The following is a 22830-nucleotide window of genomic DNA, read 5'->3' on the forward strand; positions in this document are numbered from 1 at the left end:
ATATCTAAGAGGTTTCCCTGACTGTGCCCCTTGTGTGCTATGTTGTCTATATTAATATATGAGGAGCACCTACAGTTGTGTATGTAGAAATATCCACCATCTGCCCATGGGTGCGCTCCCTAACACTTCCCCACACATCTTGGCATATCTGTTTACCTATGTATCCATTCGTAGATTGTTAATACTACTGCTGCAGGATTGTCTATGCTATATTAATTACCATGGTTGCCCATTATTCTTGCGTTTTCTCAGTGTCCTCTTTTGCCTTGGTCATGTTGATTTCTCCCATATTGTGTATTGCCTTTCCCTTCACCAGTATTAACATGTGTCTCTTATCTATTTGGTAGTTTTCTGTCTCTCCCTTTCCCATCCTTGGTAACTATCAAAGATTTTTTTTTTTCTCCGTGTGTAAACCTTTTGTTGTTACTTTATAATAGTGGTCTCACACAATGCTTGTCTTTGTGATTGACTTATTTCACTTAGCATAATGTCCTCCAAATTCATCCATGTCGTGAGATGTCTCACGGACTCATAGTTATTCTTTATCCTTGCGTAGTATTCTTCTTTGTGTATGTTCCACAGTTTATCCGCTCGTCCATCCATGGGCACATAGGTTGTTTCCATCTTTTTGCTATTGTGAATAATCCTGCAATGAATATGGGTATGGAAGTGTTTGTTTGTGTCATGGCTGTTATTTCTTTAGGGTATACACCTAGGAGTGGGATTGCTGGACCATGTGATATTTCTGTTTCTAGCTTTTTGAGGAAGAGTCATACCATTTTCTATAGTGGTTGTACCATTTTACATTTCCACCTGCAGTATATAATAGTTTCATTCTCCCCACAACCTCTCCAGCATTTCTTATTTTCTTTTTTTTGATTAGTGCTGGCAATGTCCAGGTGAGATTGTATCTCATTATAATTTTGATTTGCATCTCTCTAATTGCTATTGACTGGGAGCATTTCTTCATATTTGTTAGCTGCCTGAATGTCTTCTTTCTTGAAGTGTCTGTTCATCTCCGTTGCCCATTTTTTAATTGGATTGTTTGTCTTTTCATTCTTGAGGTGTTGAAGTTTTCTATAAATTTTAGAGATTAGACCCTTGTCGGATATGTCGAAGCCAAAATTTTTTTCCCAGTGTGTAAGTTTTCTTTTTAGTCATTGGACAAGTCTTTTGTTGAGCATAAGTATTTAATTTTTAGGAGGTCCCATTTATCTAGTTCATCTTCTGCTGTGTGTGCATTTTTAGTTATGTTTTGTATTCAGTGTATCCCCTAGTGTTGTCCCTATTTTTTCCTCCATACTCTTTATAGTTTTAGGTTTTATATTTAGGTCTTTAATGCATTTTGACTTAGTTTTGTGTATGGTGTGAGGTATGGATCCTGTTTTATTTTTCTAGAGATAGAGATCCAGTTTTTCCAGTGCCATTTGTAGAACAGACTGTCTTTTTTCCCATTGAATGGACTTTGGTCCTTTGTTGAAGATCAGCTTTCCATAGGTGGATGGATTTACATCTGAGTTCTCAATTCTGTTCCATTGGTCTATGTGTCTGTTGCCACTACCAGGCTGTTTTGACTACCATGGCTGTATAGTAGGTTGTGAGATCAGGTAGTGTGAAGTTTTCTACTTTTTTTTTCTTCTTTAATAATGTTTTACTTATCTGGGGTGTGTTTCCTTTCCATATAAAGTTAGTGATTAGTTTTTCCATCTTGTTGAAGAATGCCATTGGGATTTGGCTCAAGATTGCATTATATCTGTGTATCACTTTGAGCAGTGTTGACATTCTGACAATGTTAAGTCTTCCTATTCAAGTGCATGATATTTTCTTCTATTTATGTAGATCTCTTTTGGTTTCTTGAAGTAGTGTTTTGTAGTTTTCTTTTGACAAGTCTTTTATGTCCCTGGTTAGATTTATTCCTAAGGATTTTATCTTTTGGGGGGCTGTTGTAAATGGAATGGTTTTCTTGATTTCCTTTTCCAAGTTTTCTTTGTTGATGTGGAGGAATCCAGCTAATTTTTGTATACTGATCTTGTATCCTGCTACTTTGCTGAATCCCCAGTAACTTTCCGGTGGAATCTTTGGGATTTTCTATGATCATATCTTCTGGAAATAGGGATAGTTTTATTCCTTCCTTACCTATTTTGATGCCTTTTATTTCCTTTTCTTGCCTTTTTGCTGTAGCTAGGACTGCCAATACAATGTTGAATAAGAGTAGTGTTAAAAAGCATCCTTGTCTGGTTCCCACTCTCAAGGGGAATACTTTATGACTCTCTTCATTGAGAATAATTGTTGGCTGTTAATTTTGTATAAATGCCCTTTATTATGTTGAGAAATTTTCCATCTCTTCCTATTTTGCTGAGAGTTTTTATCAAGAATGGGTGTTGTACGTTATCAAATGCCTTTTCTGCATCTCTGATCATGTGATTCTTTTCCTTTATTTTATTTATGTGGTGAATTACATTGATTGATTTTCTAATGTTAAACCATCCTTGCATGCCTGGTATGAATCCCACTTAGTTGTGATGTATTATTTTTTGATATACTGTTGAATTGGCTAGGATTTTGTTGAGAATTTTTGCATCTGTATTCATGAAGAATATTGGTCTGTAGTTTTCTTTTTAGTGATGTCTTTGCCTTGCTTTGGTATCAGGATTATTCTGGCTTCATAAAATGAATTTGGGACTGTGCCTTTTTCTGTGTTCTAGAATAGTTTGAGTAGAACTGGTGTCAACTCTATTTTGAAGTTTGGTAGAATTCTTTCTTTCTTAATGTAATCCTTTATTGCTATAAATTTCCCTCTGAGTACAGCTTTTGCTCTGTCCTAAAAGTTTTGATATGTTGTTTTCATATTTGTTTGATTCTAGGAATTTTTAAATTTCTCTTTTGATTTCTTATAAAACCTAATAGTTTTTTAGTAGTGTAGTATTTAGTTTCCATGTATTTATTTTTTTTTCTCCAATTTTTCCTGTTGATTTTTAGTTTTATATCATTTATGGTCAGAGAAGATGCTTTGTTGATTTCAATCTTTTTTAAATTTGTTTTGAGACTTGTTTTGTGTCCTAGCATATGGGCTGTTCTGGAAAATGATCCATGTGCACTGGAGATGAATGTGTATTGTTCTGCTGCTGGGTGGAGTGTTCTGTATATGCTCATTATGTTCAGTTGGCCTATGGTTTTATATAAGTTCGCGATATCCTCAGTGATCTTCTTTTTAGATGTTCTCCCTATAATTCAAAGTGGTGTGTTGACATCCCCTCTATTATTGTGGCGTTGTCTTTTTCTACTTTCATATTACTCAGTGTTTGTTTCATGTATTTTGGTGCATTGTTGTTAGGTGTGCATATATTTATAATTGTAACAACATGTTTTTATTATTATGTAATATCCTTCATCTCTTGTAATATATTTTGAATTAAAGTCTATTTTATCTGATAATCAGTATGACCACCCTGCTCTTTTTTATTTACTGGTTGCATGGAATATTTTTCTCTATCCTTTATTTTCAGTCTGTTCGCATCCTATTTGTTTTTGAGTGTTTTGTGTCTTCTTTGTTTTTTAATTCTGTTTTTATTTTTATTTAGCTGCTTTTCTTGTGATGAGCCTTTTTGTTAACTTTCCTCCTTAGAATTTTTTATTTTAAATTTTTATTTTGCTTGAAGTGAAAGTTTATAATTCAGGTCAGTCTCTCATACAAAAATTTACATACACCTTGCTATATGCTTCTAATTGCTCTTCCTCTAATGAGATGGCACAGTTCTTCCCTCTACTCTTTCTCCTTGTGTCCACTCGGGTAGCTTCTGGCCCCCTCTGCCCTCTCATTTCCCCTCCAGACAGGAGATGTCAACATAGTCTCATGTGTCTACTTGATCCAAGAAGCTCGTTTTTCACCAGTAGCATTTTGCATCCCGTATTCCGGTCCAATCCTTGTCTAAAGAGTTGGCTTTGGGAATGTTTCCTGTCTTGGGCTAACAGAAGGCCTGAGGACCATGGCCTCCAGGGTCCTTCTAGTCTGAGTCTGACCATTAAGTCTGGTCTTTTTACGAGAATTTGGGGTCTGCATCCCACTTCTGTCCTGCTCCCTCAGGGGTTCTCTGTTGTGTTCCCCTTCAGGGCAGTCATTGGTTGTGGCCGAGCACCATTTAGTTCTTCTGGTCTCAGGCTGATGTAGTCTCTGGTTTATGTGGTCCTTTCTGTCTCTTAGGCTCATAATTACATTATATCTTTGGAGTTCTTCATTCTTCCCTTGCTCCAGGTGGGTTGAAACCAATTAATGCATCTTAGATGGCCACTTGCTAGCATTTAAGACCCCGGCAGAATGTTTCGTTACACAACTTTAAATTGGACCATTTAGCATATGAACAACAGTTAACGTACACCTTAACATAGTAAATCTATTTCTGATATTTTCTTCCCTCCCCGATTCCTGTTGGTATGTTTCCATTAACATCAATGTACAACCTATGTTCTTTAAGTTTACTTTGTGCGTATTTCTTACAAACTTACGTTGTATTGTTTGCAGGATTTAATTCATGAGTTTATTCCCTGAAAATATCATACACTCGGTCCTTATGATTGCCTGTGTTGTTATGTGTATTTTGGAGATCTCTCTTTCTCTCTGTTATCCTCCCCCCTCAGTTTATAGATATGAGTATTTATGCAATGCACTTGCCTTTCCTTTGGAGTGCTCTCTTAAGTAATACTTGCAGAGCTGGTCTGGTGGTGGCAAATTCCTGGAGCTTCTGTTTGTTGGGAATGCCTTGATTTCCCTCCTGTTTTTGAATGACAGCTTTGCTGAGTAAAGAAGTCTTGGTTGGCAATTTTTGTTTTTTTCAGTATTTTAGATATGTCACTCGATTGTCTTCTGGCCTCTAGATCTGGGGAGAAATCTGCCCTGAATCCTATGAAAGCCCCTTGGTATGTTATATTGCGTTTTCTCTTGCTGCTTTCAGAATTCTCTCCTTGTCTTTGGTTTTCAAGAATTTTATTAGGATATGGTGGGAAGTTGATCTGTTTGTGTCTCTTCTGATTAGAATTCGTGTAGCTTCCTGTATTTGCACGCTTGGTTTTCTTTACATACCTGGGAAGTTCTGATTATCTCTTAGGAGAATTGTTTCTGAGCCTTTATTGTGGTCATGATGCTCTGGGATTTCAATAATTCTAATGTTAGATTTCTTAGTTTAATCCCACATTTCCTTTTGGGTTTGTTTACTTTTCTTTGTTCTTTTCTCAAGACTTGGTAAGTTCAGTTATATTGTCTGCTACTTAATTTTTTCTGTCTTCTGTCTATTTAACTCTTTCGTTGGGTGTTTTTCTTGCTTTTTCTAATTCATGTTTTATTCTTCAGTTCCAGTATTTCTCTTTGGGGTTTTTTTTTTTTGATGTCTTCAGTTTCTATGTTCAGTCTGTCATCTTGTTCCTCCATTTGTTTCCTGATCTCTGCTAATTTGTTTTCTCTGTGCTTTTTGCTTTCTTTAAACATATTTAGTACCCAAACCTGTTGCCACTGAGTTGATTCTGACCCATAGTAACCCTATAGGACTGAGAAGAACTGCCCCATAGAGTTTCCAAGGAGTGCCTGGTGGGTTCAAACTGCTGACCTTTTGGTTAGCAGCCATAGCACTTAACCGCTGTACCACCAGGGTTTCCATATTTAGTACAGTAGTCTGAAAATTATCAATTCTTTGTATTATTCTGGCCTCCCTAGGACAAATTTTCTCTTCATGTTTTGCCTTTGGTCTTTCTTGTGATCTTGTGTATTTTACTAATTTTTGTTGAACTTGGTCCATTTTGTTATTTTGTAGTTTAAATTTTCTATTCTGTATTTTGTGGGAAAATTTTCTTTTTGGATGACCTGGTGATGCAGCAGCCAAACATCCAGCTGCCAACTGAAAGGCCAGGACCTGCACCCACCAGCCGCTCTGCGGGACAGAGATGCAGCAGTCTGCCTCCACAAAGACTCAGCCCCGTTAACCCCACAGGGCAGCTCCTCTGAGCTTCACAGGATTGTTGAGTCAGAATTGATCCAGAGACAGTGGGCTTGGTATCTTCTCCTGAGGGCCACTAGAGAGCACTCTTATCCTTAGGTTTTTTTTTTTTTTAGTGCTGATTCAGGTGTTCTGGATGCTTGATCTCTAGAATCCAGTACACATGTGCAGGAGCGGGGTTTAGCTGTAGTAGACGTAAATGATGGGGCTTGACTTTTCTGTAGCGAAGGTGGGGGGGCTCTCTTTATCTTTCCGTCATGGATACCCCTGCACAGTCTCTCCCATGGTATCCTGCTGTGGGCTGTTTCTCGCTGTGTTGCCTGTCAGTCTGAAGTGTTGCCCTCACCCTGCTGCCCTTGCTGTTCCTTCTGGTCCTAGCGCGTGCCTCAGCGAGACTCAGTAGCACTCTCTCGCAGCACCACAATTGTGTGGACTGTAACTCCCACAGCCAGTTTCTGCCGCCTTGAAAAAATCTGGCTACAGCTTCCTCAGATTAGCTACTTCTCTGTGTTCCATGTTTGAGGTGTTACCCAGCCCTGTCCCAAAATGGCCACAATGAGCACGTGCTCCCGATGTCAGCGGGTAGGATCTCCCAACTTCGGTGCTGTCCCCCACCTCCTCTGCTCTGCTTCTAGAGTCACCCCACTCTCCAACATCTCAGATGACGGCTGGTGTTCTGTGCTCTCAGTCTCTGCTTGTTTTTATTCGTCATTCAGTGGATTAGTTGCTGGGTGAGGGAATGTGAGCCACTCATTTTGCCGTCTTGCCCCGCCTCTTCTCTGGTGATTTACTTCTGAGAAATCAGCCATTGAAAACCCTATGAAGCAGAGTTCTGTTGGAACACACACGGGGTCGCCATAAGTCCAGATCAACTCCAGGGAAACTGGTTTTATGCTTTTGTTGGTTGTAATTTCCCTACAGCTATGCTAATGTCATTATTATTTGATTTGCATAAGCTGAGGTTTTGGATGTTTTGGCCTCCTGCCGTGGGATTTTTATAGTTTACCAGGAACAAAAAATGATCTCATTGAATTGAACAGGAAGAATAGACTTTTTTTGTGTATGTGACTTGGTCAGATTCTGCTTACACATGTCTGGATTGCTGATGGGAAGGAAGGTGAGCTGAGAAGGGAAGTACACACTGCTGTCTGAATTATACCCTGGATCTTAGTCTGACTTTTTTTTTTTTTTTTTTTGATGTAGATATACTCGTTAAATATCTCCCATCAACAGATAAGCAGATGAACAAAAAGATTTCCATTCTAAAGGACCACGACTTTATAGAGTAAGTATTTTTCTCTCTTTCTCTCTTGAAGTTACTCTTTCAGGAATGAAGGTTAGGGTTCTGCAGGCCTGCAGCACCTGACTCTGTCACGGACAGGTCAGCATTTGTGGAGCACTTACTCTGTGCATAAAAATGTGCCTAGTGTTGCTGGGGACACGAGCTTAAGGCACTTTCAGGAGGCTTAGTTTGGGATGTAAGACAGAAGCTTGAAGTGCTGAATTGTTATACCTAAAGGGAACCCAATTGGTGGCCTGTTGTGTATGTGTGTCTGACATGTGGCCAGGAAGGACGGCCTTGGGCTAGTTAGCGCAGGATGAGGCTGGCCCTCTGGGGATGTACCCAGTCGCTTGAAACCTGGGCGTTGGTTCAGGCAGTTGAGCTGGGTGGGCAGCCAGGTGATTCCACGCCTAGTGGAATAAACAGGGTTTTAGCCTTTCTCTTTTCACATATTCTGTGGGCAGTGTTAAGCTTTAAGGAATCGGGAAGTAGTGTTAAGGCAGCCTGACTATGGTGGGTGCCGTTTATCCGACCCCAGGATGAGTCCAGATTCCACATCACTTATCACACTGTAAACTGGGGTGCACCCCCTCTTGTTGTGGTCCCTCACCCAAGTTTAGCCCCATATCAGAATTAATTGGAGAATAGCTTTTTACTTTTTTTTTTTAATTAAACACAGAGGGAATTTTCTGTTATCAGACTCTATTATTGAGTGTTTGTAGACTTACTTATCTCCTTTTCTTTTTGACCAGGGTCATAGGTTACATATGTTCAGTGGCCCCTTTAAGACAATACATGGCTTTTCAGCCATTTGTCATGGTGTCATAAAACACTGAAATAAAGGGTTTGTTGTTAATTTTTGTTCTACTTTAGAAATTTGACGTTTGGATGGGATGGTCCATCGTGGAGGTTACTCACAGCTCTCAAGTTGTTGTGTCTGGAAGCTGGAGAATTGTAAGTTCCGCGCGTGTTGGTCATGAGCTGTAGTTACAATCTGGACATTATCTGGGAGTGTTTCAGCTGACCTTCAAGCACCCAACGGGAGAGGAAGAAAGAATTTTCACTTGCCTGTGTAGTTGGTATTTTTGTCTACATTTTAACTGTTTCTAGGATTCTGGTTTTAGAATCATAAAGTATAAGGTTCTGAGAATATTTTAGTTTCTAATCAGATACTTCCCCTGGTCACCTGAAGCTCATTGTTCGGATAAACGTGTGGGCATTGGCACTTTGCAGAGGAAAGTCTCATGCTAGAGTAAGTAGGTTCTTCCCAGGAGCAAACAGAGCTGCTGCCATAAGCCACATGTGGTTCTGTACTGGGCAGGTCCAGAGCTTCTGCTGAAGGAGAAACCGAAAAAAAAAAAAAATCAAGCCAGTTGCTGTTAAGTCGATTCCAACTCATAGCGACCCTATAGCACAGAGTAGAACTGCCCCAGAGAGTTTCCCAAGAGCGCCTGGTGGATTCGAACTACTTACCTTTTGGTTAGCAGCTGTAGCTCTTAACTACTATGCCAGCAGGGTTTCCTGCTGACTGAGAGGCCTGGGGTTTTCTACAAAGGCAGGCACAGGGGCCCCTGGTGTGCACATTGGTCCTGGTCAGGCTCCTCAGTATTCATGTGAGGCTGTCGTTGAGTCCGTTAGTCCTGGCCCAGCTAGGCCAGCATGTAGGCGGTGCCCTGCACATGCGTGGAGCTCCTTCCCTGGTTCAGCCTCCCCGCTGCTGCCTGGTACTTAGCAAAAGCTCAGGTCAGAGAAACAGGGATGACTTCCTGAAGATGAGGAGGCCATCATAAGTGGCAGGGAGGATTAAAAGAGATAATGCTTCGAAATAGCACTTAGCACAGTGACTGGAGGTGGTTTTGGTGCACACTCAGTGATGTCTGCTATCGTTGTTGATGACATCACCTACTTCTTTTCTATAGGGACCCGGGGAGTGGAATTTCCCCCTGGTCCCAACACCAGGAATAGTTGTGTTTATTCTCAGCAGATGACATGTTTTTGTCTTACAGGCACTGAATTCTGTAACTGATCATGTTTCCTTCTTCTTATCGCTTACTGGATAACTCAGGCAAATTTGTGGTGGCTCCAGCTGTTCAGGATCTTGAGGCATGAGCTTCATCACTGGCCTTCTTGCTGGGTTCCATCATCTCTCTTTTCTTCTTTGTCTTGTTTCCCCTATTCATTCATCTTTTTATTTTGTTTTATCTTGTGTGTATCCTTGTATGTAAGCTTCTTAAAATCCTTTGTGGAACAAGATACAAGTCCTTTTTTAGGTACTTCAACCTAAAATAAAACCACTGGATGTTTTCCAGAGGTCATCTTTAGGCCTCTTCTCTGAGTTTTTTCTTACTTCCAGGGCACATGGCAGAAAAAGCATGGGGTTGGGACTCTGCCTGTTGTGTGTCTAAACGCTGTGGCTGTCTTTGACTAGCTCTGTCTCTTAGAGGGAGTTCTCTAACTTTCCTGGTTCTGTTTGTATGTGTCTAACGTGGGGATAATAATGCTTTCTTTGCAAGAAATTGTGAAGATTAAAGTAGATAATGGGTATAGGTGAAAGTATGGCTCCTGGCACATAGTAATTTCCTTCTTTCTTGCCTGAGAACTCATCTATTCCTCAAGCTTCAGCCATCGCTGTAAAGCTGAAGACTTCTAAGACTTCATTCCCTGTTGTGTCTTGTCAGCTGTTCTGCATGTCTGACTGGCTATGGTGTACTTATATTCTTCTTAGTGTTGCTGCAGTCTATCTTGAGTCTTCCAGGTTAGATCCTACTTCTACGTTTTCTGTATCCAGAATATGTTCCTCCATTCTCTTCCTGACTGGTGCTTCTTCTTAGTGTGCAGACTTGGCCTTGACTTCCTCTTCCTTACCCTAACACACCTAAACTGTAGTAGATTGGCCCTACCCTGCCCGTGGCGGCACAGTGGTTAAGTGCTTGGCAGCTAACCCAAAGGTTGAGGTTTGAACCTGGCCATCTGCTTCTGTAAAGATTATACCTGAAAAAATCCTGTTGGGCAGTTCTGTTCTCTCACGTGGGAGAGCTCAACAGCACCTGACAGCAACACTGCCCATGAACTTCATTTTCTACAAAGTTTTCTAGTGTAAAATTAGAGAAAGACTTGACTGTAGAGTCATCCTTCCACTTGTAAAACGTTTTGTAAAATGTGTTCTGTTCATTTAGCCACCTTTCAGGAAGGACTGTGCCTTGAGATGCTGCCATTACTCCTCAGAGACTTTTGGCCTTTCTGCTGTGAACTTGCCTTTCGGCTCTGTCTCTTGCTTTATGCCCGTGGCTGGTGGATGTGACCCTACTTCGTTATGGGCCAGACACAGGGTTGCCATGATAATAAAACTGAGTCTCTACCTATAGAGAGCACCTGATCCCCTTGCTTTTTATTCTTGGTGGCTTTTGATGCTGCCTCCATTTTCACTCCTTTCTTCTCTACCTTGCCTGCTGCTTATGATATGGAAGTTTTAGGGAGTCTGTCTACAGATGAGCTTTAAAGAAAAGAGTTTGTGTGCCATATTGAGTGTAAACACCTTCTTTATTTTTTGAGAGCCTGATGATACTCTCTTATTGTACATTTTGATTCTAGTACATCCTGGAAAAAAGTACTTCTTGGTGAAATAATTTCAGATACAAATGAGAAGACAAGTTTGGATGTAACCTGGAAAATCTGCTGTTATTTTATAGAGGAGTCTAATGCTATGCTTCAAAAGGTATGTTTCTAGAGTATTACATCCTTTTCTTAAAGAAGTGTTTTAAGAAGTTAACATGTTTTATACGTGTTAGGTAGGGACAGTACACTTATAAGTGCACTGTTTAGTGTCTTGAATGAATGTTGATGCGATCTCTATTTTTGATTGTTGAAACTGTACCTACACCTTTTAATAGGTAAAAATTATTGTATGACTTTTCGGTAATAGATTTTCAGGTATGATTTTCCATTTATATTTTTATTTAGTAATTTTTTTTAATTAAGAGAGATCAGCTTATTCATATGAAAACATTACTGACATTAAAAAAAAATTTTTTTTAATTACTTTCAGGTTTCTCGTATGAAGAATGAAGAAGTGGCTTTGATAAACCAACTAACTTTGGTAGAAACTTTGTGGACAGAAGAGCTAAATATTCTACAAGCATCTGCTGCCATTCTAAGCAATTTACAAACAACCTTTACCTAACTCTACTGTCTTGGGCTGGATAAGCAAAGCCAGTTAATTGTATGTATAGAGAGAGAGGAGGTAGGCTCGGGGAGGGAGAGAGAGAAAGTAGAGAGAGAGAGGGATATTTATCTCAAGGAAATGGCTCACACAGTTGTAGAGCCAGCCAAGTTTGTGGGTCAGGCTTCAGGCTGGAGGCATCTCCTGACTCACATAGCCACAGGGGCTGAGGAACCCAAGATAGGCAGGCAAGACGGCAGGCTGCTACCTCACAGGCTGCAGAGGCTGATGAATCCCAAGATCAGCAGGCAGTTTGGCAGGCTGCTGGCCCAGGTCCCAAGAACTGGAGATCAGATGATGATGAGCCGGATGCAGGACCCAGAGCAAGCAAGCAAGCTTTGCCAGAACACCCATATATATATTGGATGTAGGCCGCACTCCTGAGGAAACTCCCCTAACAGCTGATTGGCTGATCACGTCATGGAGGATGGCTATATCATTACACAACTGCCAGATTACATCATTACATAACTGCAAAACCACTGAGAATCATGGCCCAGCCAAGCTGACGCACAACTTTAACCGTCACATTGACCAAAGTACATGTGATCAACTCCTATGGTGGCTGTGACTTCTTAAGTAATGGAACCGTTTTTAACAACAGTGTAATGAATTAAATTTATTTTATATAGAATCATTTGCAATTGATGCATGCTTTCTATTCAAAAATTATATACTTAATCCTTTTTGCTTTTCCAACAAATACTGAACTTTTACGAGTCTTTGTGGGACAATGTGGTGGGTGCTTCTAGGACTTTGCAGGGATGTCTGCAAGGGAGAACGGGTTCTGCATGCTGGAGCCCTCAGTGAAGGTGATGTGGCGTTAGGAAGTTCATTCACTGCTCTACAAAATACACCACAGTCCCGAAGGAAATGCAAGGAAAGCACTAAGCTGTAATGAGAGAGGGAGACCTGAGGGACCCGAGTCTGCCCCAGGGCCCCATGGGTGGTCTTTCACTGCCTTTCCTGCTTCTTATCTGGCTCAGCAGCTGTAAAAGGGCAAGAGTTCCTGCTTTTAAGATGCTCTGATACTATCAGATTCAGAGGCAAGCTAGTGGCATGTGGCTTCTTGTGGGGACTGTAGAGGGCGTAGGGACATGCCAGCAGTCCTGGGTCCCAGCTGGCTTCACCTTCAGCTGCACCCTGAGCTGTAGTGAACAACTTTGAATTTTTCATCCTTAATTTCCATCCTGAAAATGAGAATGTTGTTGGCTCCCAAGTGCCCCAGCCCTTCATCCCCACCCGCCTAGCTGGCCCTGCAAAGGTCCTAGTTGATAAGACCGTAGGCAGGACCTCTCCAGCCCCACCGCTCTCTGAGAATGGGGGATTATGGTCAGGTTATCTGAGGCACTTGCCATGATTTTATGAGTGGGAAGTTAATGTGTCTTCATTGTGTATAGGAGCACCTGCTTCACCAGTCCTGCTTCCACTTGAAGTCTTCTAGAGCTTGGTTGAAACCTCTTGTCAGTTGATGGCTCCCTCACTGTTCTCTTTGTGGTGGGTGTTCAAATCTTAGTATGCAGCTTTTTTTTTTTTTGGTCATTTTAATGGTTCTGTCTAGAGGGGGAGGAGGTACATTTTTATGCTCGGCAATTTTGAATTGGGTTTTTTCCTTTTTTGTCTTTTGAATAATTAAAGCATGTTGGACTGTAGACTTCCCTCTGAGTTTGGTTTTTATGTGAAGTATGCTCTATTTTAAGGAGCCCTAGTGGCACTGGGTTTTTTTAGTGGCACAGTAGAGCCCTAGTGGTGCAGCGGTTAAGAGCTTAGCTGCTAACCAAAAGGTTGGCAATTCAGATCCACCAGGTGCTCCTTGGAAACCCTGAGGCAGTTCTACATTGTCTTATAGGGTTGCTATGAGTCGAAGTTGACTTGATGGAAGTGGGGTGTTAACGGTTTGCACAGTGGTTTAAGCACTTGACTGCTAACTGAAAGGTTGGCATTTTTTTTTTTTTAATAATTTTTATTGTGCTTTAAGTGAAAATTTACAAATCAAGTCAGTCTCTCACACAAAAACTTATCTACACCTTGCTACATACTCCCAGTTACTCTCCCTCTAATGAGACAGACCTCTCTCTCTCTCCACTCTCTATTTTCGTGTCCATTTCGCCAGCTTCTAACCCCCTCTACCCTCTCATCTCCCCTCCAGGCAGGAGATGCCAACATAGTCTCAAGTGTCCACCAGATCCAAGAAGCTTACTCCTCACCAGCATCCCTTTCCAACCCATTGTCCAGTCTAATCCATGTCTGAAGAGTTGCCTTCGGGAATGGTTCCTGTCCTGGGCCAACAGAAGGTCTGGGGGCCATGACCACCGGGGTCCTTCTGGTCTCAGTCAGACCATGAAGTCTGGTCTTTTTATGAGAATTTGGGGTCTGCATCCCACTGCTCTCCTGCTCGCTCAGGGGTTCTCTGTTGTGTTCTCTGTGAGGGCAGTCCTCGGTTGTAGCCAGGCACCATCTAGTTCTGGTCTCAGGATGATGTAGTCTCTGGTTTATGTGGCCCTTTCTGTTTCTTGGGCTCATAATTACCTTGTATCCTTGGTGTTCTTCATTCCCCTTTGCTCCAGGTAGGTTGAGATCAATTGATGCATGTTAGATGGCTGCTTGCTAGCGCTTAAGACCCCAGATGCCACTCTTCAAAGAGGAATGCAGAATGTTTTCTTAATAGATTTTATTATGCCAGTTGACTTAGATGTCCCCTGAAACCATGGTCCCCAGACCCCTGCCCCTGCTACATTGGCCTTCAAAGCATTCAGTTTATTCAGGAAACTTCTCTGCTTTTGGTTTAGTCCAGTTGAGCTGACCTCCCCTGTATTGTGTGTTGTCTTTGCCTTCACCTAAAGTCTTTCTTATATACTATCTAATTAGTGAATACCCCTCTCCCACCCTCCCTCACTCCCCTCTCTTGTAACCACAAAAGAATGTTTTCTTCTCAGTTTAAACTATTTCTCAAGTTCTTATGATAGTGGTGTTATACAATACTTGACCTTTTGCAGCTGACTAATTGCACTCAGCATAATGTCTTCCAGGTTTCTCCATGTTATGAAATATTTCACAGATTCCCCACTGTTCTTTATAATTTATCCATTCATCGGTTGATGGGCACCTTGGTTGCTTCCATCTTTTTGCTGGTGTAAACAGTGCTGCAATAAACACGGGTGTGCATGTATCTGTTGGTGTAAAGGCTCTTGTTTCTCTAGGATATATTCCAAGGAGTGGGATTGCTGGATCGTATGGTAGTTCTATTTCTAGCTTTGTAAGGAAGCGCCAAATAGATTTATAAAGTGGTTGTACCATTTTACATTCCCACCAGCAGTGTAGAAGTGTTCCAGTCTCTCCACAGCCTCTCCAACATTCATTATTTTGTGTTTTTTGGATTAATGCCAGCCTTGTTGGAGTGAGATGAAATCTCATTGTAGTTTTGATCTGTATTTCTCTAATGGCTAATGATCGTGAACATTGCCTCATATATCTGTTAGCTACCTGAATGTCTTCTTTAGTGAAGTGTCTATTCATATCTTTTGCCCATTTTTTAATTGGGTTATTTGTCTTTTTTGTAGTTGACCTTTTGCAGTATCGTGTAGATTCAGGAGATCAGGTGCTGATCGAAAATGTCATAGCGAAAAACTTTTTCCCAGTCTGTAGATAATCTTTTTAATCTTCCGGTGAAGTCCTTGGATGAGCATAGGTGTTTGATTTTTAGGAGCTCCCAGTTATCTAGTTTTTCTTCTGGATTCTTAATAACGTTTCGTATACTGTTTATGCCATGTATTAGGACTCCTAACATCGTCCCTATTTTTTCTTCCATGATCTCTTTTGTTTTAGATTTTATATTTAGGTCTTTGATCCATTTTGAGCTCATTTTTGTGCATGGAATGAGGTATGGGTCTTGTTTCATTTTTTTTCAGATGGATATGCAGTTATACCAGCACCATTTATTAAAAAGACTGTCTTTTCCCCATTGAACTGTTTTGGGGCCTTTGACAAATATCAACTGCTTATATGTGGATGGATTTATGTCTGGATTCTCAATTCTGTTCCATTGGTCCATGTAGCTGTTGTTGTACCACTTACCAGGCTGTTTTGACTACTGTGGTGGAATAATAGGTTCTAAAATCAGATAAAGTAAGGCCTCCCACTTTGTTCTTCTTTTTCACTAAGGCCTTATTTTTCCGGGGCCTCTTTCCCTTCCATATGAAGTTGGTGATTTGTTTCTCCATCTCATTAAAGAATGTTGTTGGAATTTTGATCGGAATTGCGTTACATGTATAGATCACTTTTGGTAGAATAGACATTTTTATAATGTTAAGTCTTCCTATCCATGAGCAACGTATGTTTTTCCACTTACGTAAGTCGCTTTTGGTTTCTTGCAAAAGTGTAGTGTAGTTTTCTTTGTATAAGTCTTTTACGTCTCTGGTAAGATTTATTCCTAAGTATTTCATCTTCTTGGGGGCTACTGTAAATGGCATTGATTTGATAATTTCCTCTTCGATGTTCTTTTTGTTGGTATAGAGGAATCCAACTGATTTTTGTATGTTTATCTTGTGTCCCGATACTCTGCTGAACTCTTGTCTTAGCTTCAGTAGTTTTCTGGAGGATTCCTTAGGGTTTTCTGTGTATAAGATCATGTCATCTGCAAATAGAGATACTTTGACTTCTTCCCTGCCAATCTGGATGCCCTTTATTTCTTTATCTAGCCTAATTGCTCTGGCTAGGACCTCCAACACAATGTTGAATAAAAGCGTTCATAAAGCCCATCCTTGACTGGTTCCCGATCTCAATGGGAATGCTTTCAGGCTCTCTCCATTTAGGGTGATGTTGCCTGTTGGCTTTGTATAAATGCCCTTTATTATGTTGAGGAATTTTCTTTCTATTCCTATTTTGCTGAGAGTTTTTATCATGAATGGGTGTTGAACTTTGTCAAATGCCTTTTCTGCATCAGTTGATAAAATCATGTGATTCTTTTATTTATGTGGTGGATTACATTAATTATTTTTCTAATGTTGAACCATCCCTGCATACCTGATATGAATCTCACTTGGTCATGGTGAATTATTTTTTGATGTATTGTTGAATTCTTTTGGCTAGAATTTTGTTGAGGATTTTTGCATCTACGTTCATGAGAGATATAGGTCTATAATTTTCTTGTGGTGTCTTTACCTGGTTTTGGTGTCAGGGATAGGGTGGCTTCATAGAATGAGTTTGGTAGAATTTCATCGTTTTCTATGCTCTGAAATACCTTTAGTAGTAGTGGTGTTAACTCTTCTCTGAAAGTTTGGTAGAACTCTGCAGTGAAGCCGTCCGGACCAGGGCTTTTTTTTGCTGTAAGTTTTTTGATTACCTTTTCAATCTCTTCTTTTGTTATGGGTCTGTTTAGTTGTTCTACCTCTGTTTGTGTTAGTTTAAGTAGGTAGTGTGTTTCTAGGAATTCATCCATTTCTTCTAGGTTTTCAAATTTGTTAAAGAGTACAATTTTTCATAGTAATCTGATATGATTCTTTTAATTTCAGTTGGGTCTGTTGTAATATTGCCCATTTCATTTCTTACTGGAGTTATTTGCTTCCTCTCATTTTTTTTTTTTTTTTTTTTTTTGTCAGCTTGGCCAGTGGTTTATCAAATTTGTTGATTTTTTTCACAGAACCAGCTTTTGGTCTTGTGAATTCTTTCAATTGTTTTTCTGTTTTCTATTTCATTTAGTTCTGCTCTCATTTTTATTATTTGTTTTCTTCTGCTGCCTGTGGGTTTCTTTTGTTGCTCTCTTTGTATTTGCTCAATTTGTAGGGATAATTCTTTGATTCTGGCCCTTCTTTTTGTATGTGTGCATTTATTGATGTAAATTGGCCTCTGAGCACCGCTTTTGCTGTGTCCCAAAGGTTCTGATAGGAAGTGTTTTTATTCTCATTGGATTCTATGAATTTCTTTATTCCATCCTTAATGTCTTCTATTTTCCAGTCTTTTTTGAGCAAGATATTGTTCAGTTTCCAAGTGTTTGATTTCTTTTCCCTGCTTTTCTTGTTACTCATTTCCAGTTTTATGGCCTTATGGTCAGAGAAGATGCTTTGTCATATTTCAATGTTTTGGATTCTGCTGAGGCTTGCTTTATGGCCTAATATGTGGTCTATTCTAGAGAATGTTCCATGTGCACTAGAAAAGAAGGTATACTTGGTTGCTGTTGGTTGGAGTGTTCTGTATATGTCTATGAGATCAAGTTGGTTGATTGTGGCATTTATATCTTCCATGTCTTTATTGAGCTTCTTTCTGGATGTCTTGTCCTTCACCAGGAGTGGTGTGTTGAAGTCTCCTACTTTTATTGTGGAGCTGTCTATCTCACTTTTCAATACTGATAGAGTTTATGTATCTTGCAGCCCTGTCATTGGGTTTATAAATATTTAATATGGTTATATCTTCTTGGTGTATTGTATCTTTAATCATTATATAGTGTCCTTCCTTATCCTTTTTGATGGATTTAACTTTAAATCTATTTTGTCAGAAATTAATATTGCCACTCCTGGTCTTTTTTGATTGTTGTTTGCTTGATGTATTTTTTTCCATCCTTTGAGTTTCAATTTGTTTGTGTCTCTAGTCTAAGGTATGTCTCTTGTAGGCAGCATATAGACGGATATTGTTTTTTAATCCATTCTGGCTCTCTCTGTCTCTTTATTGGTTTATTTAGTCCATTTACATTCAGGGTAATTATAGATAGGTATGAATTTAGTGCTATCATTTTGATGTCTTTTTTTGTGTGCTGACAGTTTTTTTCCCACTTGATTTTATGTGCTGAATAGATTTTCTTTATATATTGTCCTTTCCTCGTATTTGTTGTTGTTGATTTTGTTTCTGCTGAGTCTGTATTTTTGCCTTGTATTTTATTTTGATGAATAGGATAGTTTGTCTCCTTTGTGGTTACCTTATTATTTACCCCTATTTTTCTAAATTTAAAACTAATTTTTATTTCTTTGTATCGCCGATCTTCCTCTCCATATGGAAGGTGTATGATTGCATTTCTTAGTCCCTCTTTATTATTTTAATGTTGTCTTCTTTTATATAATAACATTGTTCTTACCCTGTTTTGAGCTTTTTTTTTTAATAATCTTTGTTTTTTTGGATTTCCCTGTCTGGGTTGACTTCTGGTTGCTGTGCCCAGTGTTCTAGTCTTGGGTTGATACATGATTATTATTGATTTTCTAACCAAAGATCCCCCTTTACTATTTCTTGTAGTTTTGGTTTGGTTTTTATGAATTCCCTCAACTTGTGTTTATCTGGAAATGTCTTAATTTCACCTTTATATTTAAGAGACAGTTTTGATGGATATGTGATGCTTGGCAGGCATTTTTTTTCCTTCAGTTTTTTAAATATGTCATCCTATTGCCTTCTTGCCTGCATGGTTTCTGCCCAGTAGTCTGAGTTTGTTTTTATTGACTCTCCTTCGTAGGTGACTTTTCGTTTATTACTCGCTGCTCTTATGATTCTCTCTTTTTCTTTGGTCTTGGTAAGTTTGATTATAATATGTCTTGGTGACCTTCTTTTAAGATCTACCTTATGTGGAATTCAATGAGCATCTTGGATAGATATCTTCTCATCTTTCACGACATCAGGGAAGTTTTCTGTCCACACATCTTCAACAATTCTCCCTGTATTTTCTGTTATCCCTCCCTGTTCTGGTACTCCAATCACTCGTAGGTTATTTCTCTTGATGGAGTCCCACATGATTCTTAAGGTTTCTTCATTTTTTAAAATTATTTTATGTGATTTTTCTTCAAATATATTAGTGCCAAGTGATTTATCTTCAAGTTCAGAAATTCTAGCTTCTACTTACTGAATTCCGCTCCTCTGACTTTCTATTGAGTTGTCTACTTCTGTAATTTTATTGTTAATCTTCTGAATTTCTGATTGCTGTCTGTCTATGGATTTTTCCAGCTTATTAAACTTTCCATTATGTTCCTGAATAATCTTTCTAATTTCTTCAGTTACTTTGTCTGTGTGTTCCTTAGCTTGTTCTGTGTATTGCCTCATTTCCTTCCTGATGTCTTGTATTTTGTCTCTGGTAATTCCAGGAATGCACTTTCATCTAGAAGATCTCTGGATTCTTTATTTTGAGAGTCTATTGAGGTGATCATGGTCTGTTTTCTTATGTGACTTGATATTGGCTGTTGTCTCTGACCCATCTGTAAGTCATTTTATTATTTTATGCTTGCTTACTGTGTCACAGCTGCTTGCTTTGTTTTGTTTTGGTATATCCCTATGGGTTGCTTGAGTGAGCTAGCTTGATTATTTTTGCCTTTGGAGCTCTGACGTCCTGTCCCAAGATGGCTAGAGCTGTTATCAGGTATATCGGTGTAGGAGTCCATTCAGTTTTCTTGTATGAATTCAGCTCTGGTGTACAGGTAGCTGATCAAGTGTGTGGTACAGGCTCTGTCCTACAGTCTTAGAGGGGCAGGGGTGATTGGCGTATATACTCTTATCTGATTGCAGCAGGAGGTCACGCTCTGAACAAGGCAGGGGGCTGAGAACCAACCCTCGAGTGTCTCTGAAGAAAGCGCGTCCCTGTTCCCTAGAGCGTGGAGGTTGGTGGGTTTTGCAGACGGAGCATGGGCACCCAATATTTTTGGTTGTAAATACTGGGAGGTACCACTTATCTTTGGACCCCTGTCACGGGTTGCTGGGTGACCTGAGTGGAGCTACCAGTCCTTAGGTCCCTGACGTGGGTAGGTCAGGACCTTGTTTAATAGGCAAAGCAACGTCAAACATCAAACACCCACCCCTGCATCGCATGGCTGAAATGGTTGGAGTCTGCCAACAAGGGGCTATTCTCCTGAAATAGGCCCACACAGATCTATGCAGGAGGGAAAGGTGCTCAAAGTCCATGGACGCTTTATGCCTGGACAGGAGCTGCTTCTGTCCTGAGCTCCCCCGGTTAGTGGACCTATCAAATTATCTTTTCCCCCAATTGCAAATTTTTTCCTTCCCTGAGGCCAGGAGGATGGCTCTAGGTGCTCAACAGGTCCTATCTCAGGCCCAGGGATTCAGCTGCTGAAGCTGGCTTTGGGATAGGTGGCGGGGGGCGGTAAAATATAGGCAAGTACTTAAATTTTGCCTAGAGCGCAGTTCTTTCCAGGTTCTGGAGGTTTGAGTGGGCTGTGTGGCTGGCTGCTTCTCCCTGAGGAAACTGCGGCCGAACACTACTACCAGCCCATCCCTGCCGCGGCTCTGGGAATGGTGCCTGTGGGCTCCCTTGGATTCAGGCCCGGTAACTCCTCTCCGTGTCTGAAAGGTCTCTTCTTCCCCCTCCCCCTCAGTTTGTTTTCTAAGCTTGCCTTTGAAGCTCAGGGCTCCCATCTTGTCACAAATATACTCGTTTCTTTTGTTTTTTTGGGTCTTTGTTGTAAAGAGGGCTCGCTGGAAGCATCTGCCTATTCCACCATCTTGGCCCCTCCAAGGTTGGTGATTTTAACTCACCAGCCACTCCATGGAGAAAGATGTGGCACTCTGCTTCCGTAAAGATTACAGCCTAGGAATCCCTGAAGGGCAGTTCTCTGTTCGTAGGGTTGCTGTGAGTCATAACTGAATGGCAACGGATGCTCTGTTTGGTTCTTTTTATATTCCTGCTCTGGATTTATGCTTCCACACCCTTCTCATGACTTCATTCACATTCATGACCACTCTGTGAGGGAGGCAGTGCAACTAGCATTTTCTTTCATGCCCTGGTGGCATAGTGGTTAAGATCCTGGCTATTATCCATAAGGTCAGCTGTTGGAATCCACCAACCGTTCCTTGGAAACCATATGGTGCAGTTCTGCTTGTCCTATACCGTTGCTATGAGTCAGAATTGACTCGGCGGCAGTGGGTTTTTTGGTTTGCCAAGATGACAGAATATCCGTAGCAGAGCCAGGATGAAAACTAAGCTTTATTTTAAAAATACTTGTTTTGATTGCACAAGCAAATATGCATTTATTATAAACACCTGACCATTATCGAAACCTTTGACAATAAGTCATTAAATGTCAGTATCACTGGGTTGGGGTGAGGCCTTTTTGTGCAGGTTTCATTCAAGCCTCACAGTTAACCTTATTTTACAAATAGTTAAAAAAGCGACTGCGATCACACACACAGAGTGAGGAGTCCCTGGTGGTGCAGGTGGTTAATGCCCTTGACTGTTGAGAGAAAGGTTGGTGGTTCAAGTCCACACAGAGGCGCCTTGGAAGAAAGGCCTGATGATCTACTTCCGAAAGACCTGCCATGGAAAACCCCCTGGTGCACAGTGCTGCTGACACATATGGGGTCGCTTTGTATCAGAGTCTACTGCACAGAAGTTGGTATGTGGCAGAGTGAAAATGCCTCTCATCCTGCCCTTGGGGGGAACTACTGCCCCTGCCCCAGTGCCTATGGTTCAGAGCTCTCCCTGCCTGTCCTGACACGGGGGTTGGGTTCGCCTGTCCGCAGGGCTGTCTCACCCTTGCGTCCATGCTTGTCTCTCATCAGCTGGCATCAGAGATGCAGAAGGTAGCACTTATTCATGTTCTTACCCTAGCACGCGTGAGTTGTGTAGCTTCCCTGGAGATTGTTGGGGAGACGTAGGTGGGGGGAATTGGCATTGCTCTCCAGTAGGAGCCCTTCTAGAGAGCAGCTTTCTTGTTTTCTCTTTTAGCAGGGTGAGACATCACCTGGTTCTCACTGAGGGTCGCCTCCCTTAGGAGGCAGGACGTGGGTGCAGGTGCAGTTCTGCTGGTCTGCTGGAGAAAAGAAGGGTCTTACTCAGAGAGGGGGCTTACTGTTTCTGCTGTGTAGATACATCTTGTAGACACAGCTTCTCCTGAGAGCCCGTGTCCTGCCCCATGTTGGGAGCATTGAGGTAGATATTGGGGAGCCCTCCTGGGGGAAACTTGGGGCCTCCAGAGGAGGGATTTTCTTCAAGGAGGCTCCTAGCCTCTCCTGCCCAGGAGAAGGAACTTATCTAATAATTTGGGAAGACTGACTGGCTCAACTACACAATTCTTTCAGCTTTATTCCTGGAGTTTTTTCTGGATGGCCTCCCTACCTGGCCCTGCCCAGCACAGCTGCCGCTCGGTAGGGGTGTCTGATTCTGGGGTTCGGTTTAGATGTACTGACTCAAAGCCATGCTGGTATTTTGGCCTCCAAGCTTACTCTTTGTTTTGTTCCTCAGCGTTTTCATAACCAGGGCAGGAAGAGGGATGCTCAGCCCACAATTCCAATAGACTTCAGCCTCAGGACTCCCTGGATGGATAATGCAGAGTGCATGGGACCTTGGAGGGATAGATAGGACTCAGAAATAGGGAGGGACTGAGGCTGCTTGTCCTACCCCAGGGGACTCCCCAGGTCAACATTTC

At 41.1% G+C, this 22830-nt stretch overlaps 1 protein-coding gene across 5 annotated transcripts in view; it reads left to right on the top strand.

Moving 5' to 3' along the window:
- SETD4 (SET domain containing 4) overlaps positions 1-12133 on the top strand; it is a 38424-nt gene extending 26291 nt beyond the window's left edge. For 3 of the 5 annotated variants that reach the window (XM_049858044.1, XM_049858048.1, XM_049858047.1), the window contains exons 8-11: positions 7188-7269; positions 8140-8220; positions 10858-10981; positions 11312-12133. In XM_049858044.1, coding sequence (XP_049714001.1) covers positions 7188-7269; positions 8140-8220; positions 10858-10981; positions 11312-11446 — 422 coding nt within the window. In that variant the 3' untranslated portion in view covers positions 11447-12133. The remainder of the gene's footprint in view (positions 1-7187; positions 7270-8139; positions 8221-10857; positions 10982-11311) is intronic. The other 2 variants (XM_049858046.1, XM_049858045.1) reach the window with 1 other exon arrangement.
- Positions 12134-22830: the final 10697 nt, after the last annotated feature.

This window comes from Elephas maximus, chromosome 18 (assembly GCF_024166365.1).
Source record: "Elephas maximus indicus isolate mEleMax1 chromosome 18, mEleMax1 primary haplotype, whole genome shotgun sequence".
NCBI lineage: Eukaryota > Metazoa > Chordata > Mammalia > Proboscidea > Elephantidae > Elephas > Elephas maximus.